The sequence below is a fragment of the Odontesthes bonariensis genome, chromosome 1, assembly GCF_027942865.1.
Source record: "Odontesthes bonariensis isolate fOdoBon6 chromosome 1, fOdoBon6.hap1, whole genome shotgun sequence".
NCBI lineage: Eukaryota > Metazoa > Chordata > Actinopteri > Atheriniformes > Atherinopsidae > Odontesthes > Odontesthes bonariensis.
The window spans coordinates 36,612,872-36,625,542 of record NC_134506.1 but is presented as its reverse complement, the minus strand read 5'-3'; the positions used below and the strand labels follow the sequence as shown (position 1 = coordinate 36,625,542).

The window sequence follows — 12,671 nt, the reverse complement described above, 5'->3', positions numbered from 1 at the left end:
TTAAACCGCTGCATGAGCAACTGAGTAAAGAGCCATTTTTCCTTTTCTCCGTGTTGCTCTGGTCTCCCGTGACAGCGCACACAAACAAAGACTTCCCATGAACAGAAGCACGGTTCTGCATTTATATGAGTGTATAGTCTCACCTGGAAACAACCAAGCCAGGAGGGTAAGATGTGGTTTTATATGCCAGACTTACGCGACAGGGTTGCGGTGCAGTCCTTCTGTGAACAAATCTCGCACACCAAGCTCCTCTCTCTTCATGCCAAAGTAAATGTAATATACACAATCGTATTTAAATGAGTGCGAGAAGACAAGCAGGAGAGAAGACAGACAACTTGGAGGCTTTGGAAGAGGGTTGATTTACATGCTCTGTCAATCCCCCATTGCTGGCCGTCATGCATAATTCATCCATTTTATTGACTGCTGGGGAATTCTATTAGGTGATACTCCCTAGAACAAAAGATGACTGTCCTTTTCATGTGTGTCATCAGGACCAGCACAGAGAAGAAATATAAAGGCCTATTTCTCCATGCATACATGTACCAGGGGATGCTATCAATGACATACAGGGTACTTGCTAAGAAAACATGTTAACTGAATAACTCGGTGTTGCTGAGCCTAATCTAAATAAATGGTGAGGTTGGTGTCCTTGGCAATAGACCTGATCAGAGCCTAAATTAATTTGAGGCAAGGATCCAGACATTGATGAATACATAAACTGCACCCCACAGCAGAATAAACCCTTGAGTGATAGAGACGGCAACATAAATCATTCAATCAAAATCTCTAAGCTGCACGATGCTGCATGTTTAAAACGATACAAGGATCCATCGGATAAAATTCCAAGCCAACAAATAAGGAGCACCAGCTTCGACAATAGCTTGTTTTCTTCCGTGTTCAGTTGGAGGAGAAGCGAGGCCGTTTTCCTCGTCTTTCTAGTCTTTCCTTGAACAATACATGATCAAACTGACAAAACAGAAAAGTGTTCCAAACAAAAGAGTAATTTCTGTCTAACAGATTATGGATGGCATAATAATGAGAGTCTACAAGGATATGAGACATAAATCCAGTTTATGAAAGACATTATTCATACGGTACATTGTTAAAAGACCTTTAAAGAATAGCACTGTGTTTTTAACTATATCCTTAAAAGTGTCATATTAAAATGTAAATAAATAAAACACTTGAAGTCACTCTGCAGCAGAGCTCTAGCTTTAGATCCCACTTATTGTGATTTAACCTGTTTAAATGTTAAATCTGGATTTGTTTAAATGTTACTTCAACTGGTTTGGGATTAGATGAGCTTCGATGAGGAGTTTCATAAAAAAATTCTTAGTTCATGAAATGAGAATCCTTAACAAGTACAAAATACTTTGCCAATGATGTCACTATTAGACTTCTATCTCCTTTCATTACTATGTACCACCTTCTTCTTATTAAAAAAAAGGAATGCAGCCACAACAAAGACCCTTGATACAAGTCTAACAACAGAGTTGGAATGAAACAAACTTCGAACTCTAAATTAATTGGACTACAAACCTTCTGTTTATTCATCAAACAGACTGAAACATTGTTTTTTAAAAGTCTCCCCACCAGAGCACAAAAGAAAATGTAAAGTTATATGACTATCTAATGTTACCAAAAACAACTGCTTCATCAAATATTACATCTTGTAATCATGTATGGTTTAAAGGAAAATGTCATTTGGTGTGCAAAGAAGCAAACCGGACAGAAATGGCTCTGGTACAGGCACAGTTGAGCATATTTGCAGCTGGAGTGCAATCGTGATTATCCATCGACCCCAACTGAATATACCGGTAACACTGAATCAGAGCCAAAGGAACATTGCAAACATTGGCAGGTAAATCCTGCTCCGTTACGCAGGCTACTATCCAGGTACTTTTCAAACAAAACGGGCAAAAGCCAAAACTGAAGTTTGAGTCCTTGAATCCACTCGTACATCTCTTTCTGCTGAACGTGCTCGCATGGTCGGACCAGCTGCACAACACAAAGCAGAGCAACTGCAGCCAAAAGGCGGAGAAAGATTCCATTAAACACCAAAACACTGAGGTGTTGAGTGGAATGACTGGCAAAGAACTACTTCAAATGTAGACTGCCAACAATCAACATCTTGTAAAACCACTCAAGTGTTGCACTTCCACAGAGTCGACTGTTTTCTTCATGTTTGCAGATAACCAGTGGGATGCTGTTTCCTTGTGAACTCGCACTCAGAAAGAAAACAAGAAACCCAACCAAGTTGAAGCATCAACAGCAGGGGCTTAATGTGCCAATCCCTGCTGTCAGTGAGTCACCCTGCTTTAAGCCGGTGTCCCCGACACGTTTCCATCCACCTTCATCTCATGTATGCAGCTTCAGTCTCCCCACTTTCATGATCTGTGCTGTGCGCCAAAGACCAATTAGACACTCTTTACAGATTCCGCTTTCTACCTCCCTTCCACTGCGGTGACACACTCATTTTAAATTGACGGCAGCTCTTCTTCCTCTGATCTAATGCCTAAGAGAGAAAGGAGACTCAAGGAGAAAAAAAATGACAATTCCACTGCATTTCTTTCTAATTGTCAATGTCGTATGAAAATCAGAGGACTGTGTTGGAAATGTATTTACCACACAATCTGTTTCAGCTCTGAAGGCAGGAGCATTGGGGTCCTCTTCAATATCACCCTTCCCCGATTGCTCAGTATGCTTGCTAATTACCAACTCTGAAACCCAGGGGGCAGGTGGGTATTCATGCTGGATATTATTTTCTAATTAATACAAGGTAGCTTAATAAGTAGCATTTCAGCCGGCTCCCTTTGGAGGTCAGAACACTCGCAGACGATTCTACTACATTACAGACCTTTAACTTGAGATGTGGAGCTGTGCTTCGAACTATCGGCTCGACGGGCTAATGACATTCTCGCTCACACTACACTGGAGCTTTGTGGTTAACAATGTGGTGACCTTACATTTAATTTCACTTAAGGCAGAAATCCCATACTGAGCTAGATTGAGATAAATTAGCTCTATTTTAGCTATGTTCTGTTGACCCTACAAGTTGCTGCGTTATTATACTGCAGGACCGGCACAAAGGGGTCGGGTAAACAAAGTGCTTTCTTAATTGGTGAGAATCAAATTTCCCACGTCCAGTGCAATTCTCTCTGAGGAGTTTGAGCTGCGTTGCCTGAGCTAATGAGAGCCGGAGAGGTGAGAGCACAGGCGCTGTGACAGTCTGCCTCGGCTCTTTATTTGTGAACCTCCTCTCAGCTTGCGACCCAGCAGACTGGTCTCCCAAAGGAAGTGGCTCCGTTGGCACAACCAGGTCTCCCCCTTTGGGGCTCTCTGGGCAACAGTGGCAGGAAAGCATTAACACCCTCAGGAGCAAGCGTCAGGAATAACAGTTTAGTTTTCAGGGCCAGAGCCACCGGATGCATAGAAGCAGTACATTACAGTCTCTGCTGCTTGTCAAAGCTGGGGATGAGTATAAACTAGGGAAAGCTGAGCATAGTGGTGTATGGCTTTGCAAAAACTGTCAGCTGTTATTGGCTTGTTTAGGTATCAAGAGATTGTGAAAAGTGGGTTTGAAGGGCAACAGCAGCTTCTACATGAGTGCGAGAAAAGAGATGCCCCCGAGAAAGCCTTCAATATGTCTTTTTTATTCCTTCAGAAAAGAAAATGAATCAAACAGAAAATAATAAATAAAATAAAAAACCTGCAGCCAGAGTTCATGCTCATACCTTTCTTCCAGGAGCTTGTCTCCAAACATCCAACGGATGTGTGGCGTAGGATAAGCTGTGACCGCACATGGTAGCAAAACACTGGCACCCATCACCTTTGCCACAGAAACAGGCTGCACCAGGAACTCCAGCTTCCTCTCTTCTCCAATTTCTTAGGTAGGAGGAAAAAAAAAAAGGTCAGGGTTAAAGCTGAAGTTAAGGGTGGGGAGTTAAGTTCAACCAACTGTGTTACAGGAGTCATCCATCAAAAGAAGGCATGTGTAGTGGGCAGCAACTTCTGACACCCAAAGCATGAATGGTTTGATAATTAATGGCACAGCTCAGTGCTCTGCCCCAGCTGGAACTAAATGGTGGGGCAGCATCCGGAATAGCATAAGTCAAAGTGGTCGAACACATACAAAAGCCGGCAGCAACTTTTTTTCATCATCATTTAACTCTAAAAAAACTTTTATTATTTTATTATTGTCTCTCACTGGAAATACTCGCGTTGCACTGTACACAATACAATACACAATACTCTGTCTGATTTGTTGTGGCTTTCTAATCATAAATGTGTTTGTGTAGTTTCAACATCTGGTTCCATCCAAACTAATTCTCTTTCCATTTCCTCAGACAGCTTTATGAGTTTTTCTCCTGTAGGCTCCCAACCATTGCCTCTCCAACACATCCGTGGAAGAGGCATACAGAGGATGAGGACCCCGCTGGGGTCTTGTTGAAGTCTGATTTACGGCCTCTAATATCTTCTCGGTGCTGGCAGGAGCCTGGCGCTTAACAACTCAGTAAATAAAACTTCTCGAGGGGCAAGATGAGACCCTGCCACAATGGAATTCAGCCTCCTTTTGTGCTACAACTGAGTTACTGTTGTATCACTGATAGAGCAACTGGGAATTGGCCCACTCCTTTTGGCATTCAACTATTTTTCACTCCAGTCAGACAGGTCTCTTCATGTTGGAAGGTAATTATTAACCCTGAGAAGACACTGCATATCTCTGTAATTAAATGATGCACTGGACAATGCATTAATTTCAATTTACTGCACAAATAGGATCAACGCCCTAAAAACTTTTCATTGAGGATGTGGAAATGTCTGTAACAGGTAACCACTGAGGATCAGCAGGATAAATCTCTTCAGTTGGCAGTCAGAGCTGCCAACACAACAGTGTCCAAAAAGTCCTAAATCATTCACATGGACTCCAAAACCACACATATTGTGATTAAAAAAGAGGACTCAGATATCGAGTCATATTGGATATCATTTCAAGTTTTGACATTACCTGGTAGCGTCTGAAGCTGGGCCTCATCACTGGACTTGGAAGAGCCCACATTTTCCACCAGACAGCGGTAGAGGCCAGCGTCAGCCTCCGAGGCATTGCTGATAACCAGAGCTCCGCTGGGCAGCTGTATCAGCCTGGTGCTCAGCTCCAGCGACTGTCGATCTTTCTCCCAGCGGGCGAAGGGCACCAGGTCTGAGTTGACCTCACATGCCATTACTTGACTGTCACCTAGATGCACGGTGGCTGGCGCCGGTTGGCTGCCGAACCTGGGCATCCCTGGAAGAAGAGCAAGACAAAGATGTAAAATGCCAATAACTTATTTAAATGTCTAAGTAAAAGTCATGAACAGATGAGAGAAATTACGAAATTATTCAGAATATTTGCTTTTGTAAAAACCCATGGATTTTTTTTTTTAGAGTAAAGTGAAGGCATCTGGTACCAGTAAGCCTGTTTAATATTCACTCAATTTAACTTTAAATTTTAGAGTACCATGTAGTCAATTGGCAGAATGAATAGATGGATCCCAGACCTTGACGCAGCATCTTAAGCAGCTATAAAATACAGCATACAGCATTCTGAAATCAACATCTTGCTATCAGGAGTCAAAACGTCGACCCCAATCTACCCCAACCTCTTGCACACAAATGATCAAACAAACCACCCGCCACACACACTTGTTTAGCACAAGTACTTATCCTCGATGGTGGATGTTAATTTGCCACGCAGAGCAGGAGACACACGGCCCTAATTAAAAAAGGCTGGATCCACAGGCTGTTTGTGCTGCTGTATCCTGACTTTCATCTCAACACAAAATAATTATTTCCTGCGTCTGAAGCCATCGATCTGAAACCAACACTCACGGGCTGCTTCTTTTGAAACAATCGCACACAATGGCTTCAATTAAAAGCGACTTACAATACGTAAACTGCGGAGGATATTCTTGGGTTTATGAGCAAGCAGAAGGAAGAGTTGTTGTTTTCAAAAGGTAAAAAGGCCACTACAGCTAACATTAAAACTATATCAAGCTGTGCTATTACCATGGAGGGCCTCTTGAGTTTTTGGGCAGACTGTGGTTGTCTCCTTGGTAACGTGTGTGTGTGAAGGAGAAATGACTGAATAAAAGCATGAGGATGAAAGAAAAACAAAAGTGTGTTTATCTGTTTGCAAATGCAACTTTGTCTGCTTTTATGCAAGAAGTGATGCTGAGGACTTGCTGAGTGATGATTTGGCATCTGCCCCCCTTCTGCAACAGACATGTCTTCCAAGCCCCTGCCTAGTGTGGCTCCAGGGTAAATCACACTTTTAGATAAGACTCCAACAGCTACACACTCAGGCTTGTCCCAGGTGGATGTGCACAGCTTCTCTGTATATATCTCAGCACCGCAGTTCAGCTAATATGGGCTTAGCTGATGCCAGTACTGATATTTTTGTGTCAGAACTGCCAATCACCTGCTGTATAATCATGCCAGAGAAGAAAAAAAGAATAATCTGAATCATTTAGATTAGATTCATTCAAGCTCTTTGTTGAATTAAAACCTTATTTATGATAAATGTTTATTGTGCAGATGGAGGAATCGGTTTACATAAAGATTTAACTAATCAATCAAATAGATAATAGTCTATGCCTGTGAATATGCTTCTTATTGTATGTATGGTACGATGCGACATAATATACCATTTCAGTGACAACACAATGTTTTTGGAAAAGAACTGAGTTCTACAAGCTGGAACTTCTTTTTTTTATTTATTGCTGAGACAAACGTAGAACTTGAAGCGCTCTCATTTTTCATCTATGCGAGAATTTCCCCTGAGTGTAATACAATTTACTTTGATCTTATGGGTTCTTGGATGGACTGAATTAATTTAATTCACTTTGTTGCTTGTGGATGACATGTCGGCTCCGTGTAAGCACAGCAGAATGAACAAAGAACAAGGAATAAAACACAGAAGAAGTAGATATGACAGCCAAAAGAAACAATATCAGTCGGATGGAAATATTCTGGCTCCAGAAAGAATGATGTTCACCAATAAAAGGTACTTTTCAATAGACTTTTGTTGTTTAATTTGTTTAATCATTTCATTTGCTCCCACATATCTCTGCATCAGCAAGTTTCGCTGTCCTCAATAAATGCCAATGACATTTTTGTTCAATATCTGAAGCCCTAAATGACAAATCAAATGGAATTCATGGAATTCTCAAGCTTCTTCTTTAGTTTTTTTGACACAATATAATGCAAAGTGTTATTAGCTCAGCTGATACCACTAAACAATGCAGCAGTCTTAGTATATTCTCAAGCCACAACAATATGATAAAGAAATATGGGCATTTATTCATTAAACCAGGTTAATTTTAGGTAGTGCTCTTCACACAGTGCTCAAATCCATTCTATAAAGATATATGACATTTCAAAAATCTGTTTTTTGTAAGACTGCGTATAAAAGCTTATAATTTGATGTACCTGAGAATGGCATAGACCAGCCCTCTAAAAGTATTCTGGAGATTTTACAAGAAAATGATGCTTCAGCGGAGTTGAACCTTCACAGAGAGGGGAGTGAAGGACGTTCCCTCACACCGTCGGTTCACATCATTCTGAGCACTTTGTGACTTAGTCTGCAGTTACTTTGCTGTGTTTCCAGTTTCAAATCGACAAACTCTTTGTTCCTCCCGCCTCATCACGTCTCTCCAGGCTGAGCTCATCAGTTTGTTGTGTCTTCAGTGTGTGATCGTGTGTGTGTGTGTGTGTGTGTGTGTGTGTGTGTGTGTGTGTGTGTGTGTGTGTGTGTGTGAATGAGTGCATGTGGAAGCCAAAGAGACGGGCTTCATTTTGCTACATCATTTTGTAACAGCTAATTATAATGAAGTGGATGGCTTTACTGTCATGGACACGTGTGTGCTCGTGCTTGTGCGTTATGTGCTAAACTGTACATACACGCGTTTAGCATGGGTCAAGGCAGGGCGCTGAAGATGGGAAGAGAGGAGCGCTGAAGCCAACATCATCGATTCCAATTAATCACAATTCTCCATTTAAATCGACTGGGTGGGAGCTTCATTTTCCACATCCTTGCTCAGCACCATCTATTGAACAGAAGTGCTGTACTGCCAATCTCAACTCTTATTACCACAGAGTGATGAAGCCAAATGACTCCAGAAGACCAATAATGTCTCGCTGGTCAAAATGCAAGGACAGACTTTAGTCGAACAGAGCGCTGCTCTTTTTCTCATTTCAAACTGCAGAAAAAAAGAGCTAAATGTGACTCCACTGACATCTTTGTGCCTACAAAGTGTATTTTCATAGAAAATAAAGTGGCTAACTCAATGCTGATGGCACCAATATGTGGAATTAGTGGTTAGTTAGATTCCCCAAACCCCTACATCATCTGCTAGCCTCTGCCTGCAGTGTTTATGATCATATGAATGCTAATGAGTGAATGTGTCTATCACCAAATGAAGATTAGAAAAAAGAAAGAGGAAAAAAAACGTGCTGCAAAGAGCAACCAACCAGCATAACGACTGTATAACCAGCCTCAGAGAAACACCATGGGCAACCACACACACACAGACAGACATACCCTTAAATCCCACAGTTAGGTTCCAACTATTCTTAATTAAAATCAGGTACAGAATAAAAATGAGCAGCTTAATGGAATATGCAGGCGGCTTTAAGGATTTCCCTTGGGATTCAACCAAGTAGTAACTAACAGCAGGAAGGATGCCTTTCACCTTGGATCAAAAACACATTTGTGCTCAATGTTACATATTTTTCTAGCAGAGTCAGTTTAGGTAATTAAGGAAAAACCTGGAAGTGGCTTACAGTTTTGAAAGTGTACACGGGGGCTTCGTTGCCATATCTGACAATGTACCAGATCTGCACTGGGAACATGAATTAATCCCTTTTCTGCTGGAAAAAATTGGAGTGGAAAAAAAAAAGATAATAACAAAAAAACAGTCATGTAAAAAGAAGAAAGATTTGACGCTATGGAGACAGCTCGTATTTTCCAAGCCACCAAAGATACTGAAAAGATAACATCTAACTGGAATACATTACGTTCGTTTGAGAGGCTGATTTTAACCCCTAATTTATCACTTCCCATTAGCATACAGAATACCCTACTTGACTAATTAGAGGGAAATAAACCATGCACGTATTTGAGGCACAGACTAATTTATCAATGCTTTTTATGTAAATATTAATAGTCAAATCTACGCCTAATCTCTATCAACTCTAAATTATGTGTCAAAAAATAACAAAAATTCATGTTTGCTATTACACTCCAAATCATTGTTAATTCATTTCTGATACAGCGGAGACTAAACACTGGCGCCTTAACTCACAAGGAAGACTACACATACAAAATGCTAAATCTTTATAGCAGCAGATAATGAGGAAAATAATGTCACAATCCCTAATGCCAAACACTAAGAGCCCTGAACTGTGCTGCAGAACAGCAGTCTCATTTAATTCTTATTTGGCAGAAGACACTAAGAGAAACTGCTAAAATTGGCAAACTTTAAGTTTAGCTAACATGTTCAAAGGAGTCAAGACACAGACACAAAGCAACGCATTGAACAAATGTTGGGAAAGTCATGCCTCAGGGCATGAGAGGATATTAGATAAACCCAGCATATTGTAACATATGCTGCAAGGTCTGAGCGTGTTTGTTTCCTTGTGCTGGACTCTGCTCAGCTATCATTAGGCTGTTTTGCACAAGAAAAAAAAAAAAAAAAAAAAAAGAAAAGATGTATATTTGAAATGCAGCTCAACTTGAAAGCAATATTTCCGAGATGATAGTTGGTGTTGGCACACCTAATGGTAATGATTCATTCTAACATTAGCCGCTTTCGGACAGAGCCGTTCTAAGAACGCAGTTATCAGAACTGTCCTACACGAATTTCGTTCTGATAACTGTCCTTCCCCAGCGGAACTGTTTCAGTCTGCATTCACACATGAGTCGGGACCAGGTCGGGACTGATGCGCCGCGCGCAGCCGTCTGCGTGACGTGTTAGCCGTTAGCCATTTAGCGCCACATTCAACAACAAAACAAAACAAAGCGAAACCCGGTAAAAATAAGGAGAGAAGAAAAACACAACAAAGAAGCTAATATGGAGAGCGGGGAGGCCACCGTGTTCATGGTCTGCATGATGGTGATATTAATCATGGACTATCACATCGGGCGTCTAACATCGAGGCTGGAAAAGCTCACAGAGAGAGTCAGGAGATACTTTTTCATTTCATGAAGGAAGAAAGGAGAGCAGAGCCAAAGGACCAGTGTAAGTTTAACTTATTAAACATCCGCAGGTTGTGTCTGTGTCCTATGAGGAAACATTTCAGTCGTGATAGCATGACATGGGGCGTAGCTACCGACCACCAAACACCTCCGTCAGATGTGTTCTATAGAACCCCGAAAAGACCCGACCTCGGAGAAGGAGCTAAATAGTTATAGGAACTGAGGGAGATACCCCCGAGTTCCTGTATGTCCGAACACTGGAAAAAACAGCCCCGCGGATTAAAAGGTTATTAGAACTGCCAAAGGTTCCTACAGTCCGAAAGCGGCTATACAAAACCTAGAGCAGATGACATTTAGCACAGCTGAAATTAAATGAAATGGTTAAAAACATCTGTAGATCAGTCGTGAATGTTTGTGGTTTTTCTTGCCTGTCCATTAATGTCAAAGCAAAAGGTCCACTCTCTGGATTTGACATTTAGCAGCCATGAACATTCAGGAAGAAATAAATCACAAAGGAAAAGAGTAGACCAGAATGCGACTCTTAACAACACTTTATTTTTCCCCTCTCTGAATTCAACAAATTTGCACCCATTCTCCAGGGAAATGTAGGGAATCAATACCTGAAAATGAAGTACACAACTCTGGCTGAAGGAAAGTGGGTAGACTCAAAAAGTAAATTAATCCTTTCTTTATAACCAAAAATTCCGAAATGCACTGACTGTTACAAATGTGTATGCAGTGAGTGTGTGTGTCGTGAAAACCCATCCAAATGGTACAATAACAGCCTTTTTTTCCGCTATTATCAACACATTTCTTTGTATTGTGACACAGGCACACAAAGATATATAATCACAGCTCCATTGTTTGTGTATTTATGAATTTCACAATACCAGACAGAGCCAAATGGTGTTTGTCGATTCTATAAAAAAAAATAAAATTATTTCATTTCTGAGTGAAGTGACTGCTCCAACCCCAGAAGGAACGTAAATTAGAGGAGTGTGAAGGCATTCAATTAGGGGCAATGAGAGCCTGAATTCTGGGTGAACAGAACAAAAAACAAAAATTCCACTAGATGTAACGATTTTGAGAGGAAGCTCTAAATACATTTCCGTGCTGTAAATTATTCAGTCCTGTCGATCTTTAAGGCCAGCTGTAGCACAAGTGATGATTCGATTGAATTTGAAAGTTTCATCACTTTAGGTAAGAATCATGCAATTTAGAAGGCATGCACACGGACATCAATGAAGAATTCAATTTGATGAAGTCTCATTCATATTATATACTTCATGTACTTATGAGCTGCGAGGATGAACTATGAATCACCAGCGAGTAGCCATCCCCGATAGATCCTATGTGATCGAAAACTGTCAGAACAGCAGCAAAAACATCCCGATTGTATGAGAAGTGTCCATTTAACTGGCAATTAAAAATGTTTTAAACGTGTAATATCATCGTTTGGACTGCAAAAACATATTACTGCACTGCCATTTGTCACATAGAAAAAGTTAACAAGCAGCAGCTGAAATGTCTTTTGATGTAAAGTACTCAGATGACATGGACATAGCCACTGCGGAGTCATCCGATAGTTTGTAAACCACCCTTCGAAGGCTTGAACTCCATAATTGGCCGTCTTCATCTTTGGTAGTTTTGTAGACATAAGTGGCCATAAAGTACCTTAACGACCAAGAGGGTGTAGTTGGAGTGTAATACTAAAAATTTAATGGGACAAGAATATCTTTGAGGCTTCATATCTATCGAATTATCTTACGGATCCCTGATCAGAGGGAATGAATCCACCTAACGGCACCCATAACAACCTACTGGAAATATTCATTGACTTAGTATTTCATGACAGATGCTTTTTAAATTTCACTTCCTCAATAACTTCCCTTTCCACAGCATCCATCTTGCAAATACAGTTTCTGACTGTAATGCATACCACAAAATTAAAAAGTTTTACCTCAGTGACCAAATATCCAGAGTTCAATAAACTTCTCTGGGTTTCGAAGCACAAGCAGCGTTTGGTCTAAATGCTCACAGAGTTCTGCAGAAGAAAACAGCTCCTACTTGAAAAGGCAGTCAAGAAACTTGCCTGTTTCTTGACTCTTAATGCATTAATGCTCTTTATGTATGCACACAAGCACAGAGAACACCATGGAAGCAATAAAGATGCATAAAAAATAAACTGTGGTCAACAACTCTTATTATTCTCCGCTGCTCTCCATCTGTTATCAAACTTTAATTGGATGGTATTACTAAACCGCCTGAAACACCCAAAGGAATTCTCTACAAACAACTAAACCACAACCCTTTTCTCCGCCAGTCACTTTATACGTAGGCGTCAAAAGAAAGGCGTAGGCATACTAAGAAATAAAGAATACTTTTAATTTAGCTTTAAGTGGTGGTGTTTTGGTGATGTTCCTAAAGTTGCCGGCAT

General features: G+C 40.8%; 1 protein-coding gene across 13 annotated transcripts in view; it reads right to left on the bottom strand.

The window, feature by feature from the left end:
* Nucleotides 1–12,671, bottom strand: part of neo1a (neogenin 1a) — a 169,201-nt gene that overhangs the window by 77,256 nt on the left and 79,274 nt on the right. For all 13 annotated transcript variants that reach the window (XM_075465941.1, XM_075465986.1, XM_075466020.1 and 10 more), the window contains exons 3-4: nt 5,009–5,284; nt 3,735–3,885 (exon numbers count right to left, since the gene is read on the bottom strand). In XM_075465941.1, coding sequence (XP_075322056.1) covers nt 3,735–3,885; nt 5,009–5,284 — 427 coding nt within the window. The remainder of the gene's footprint in view (nt 1–3,734; nt 3,886–5,008; nt 5,285–12,671) is intronic.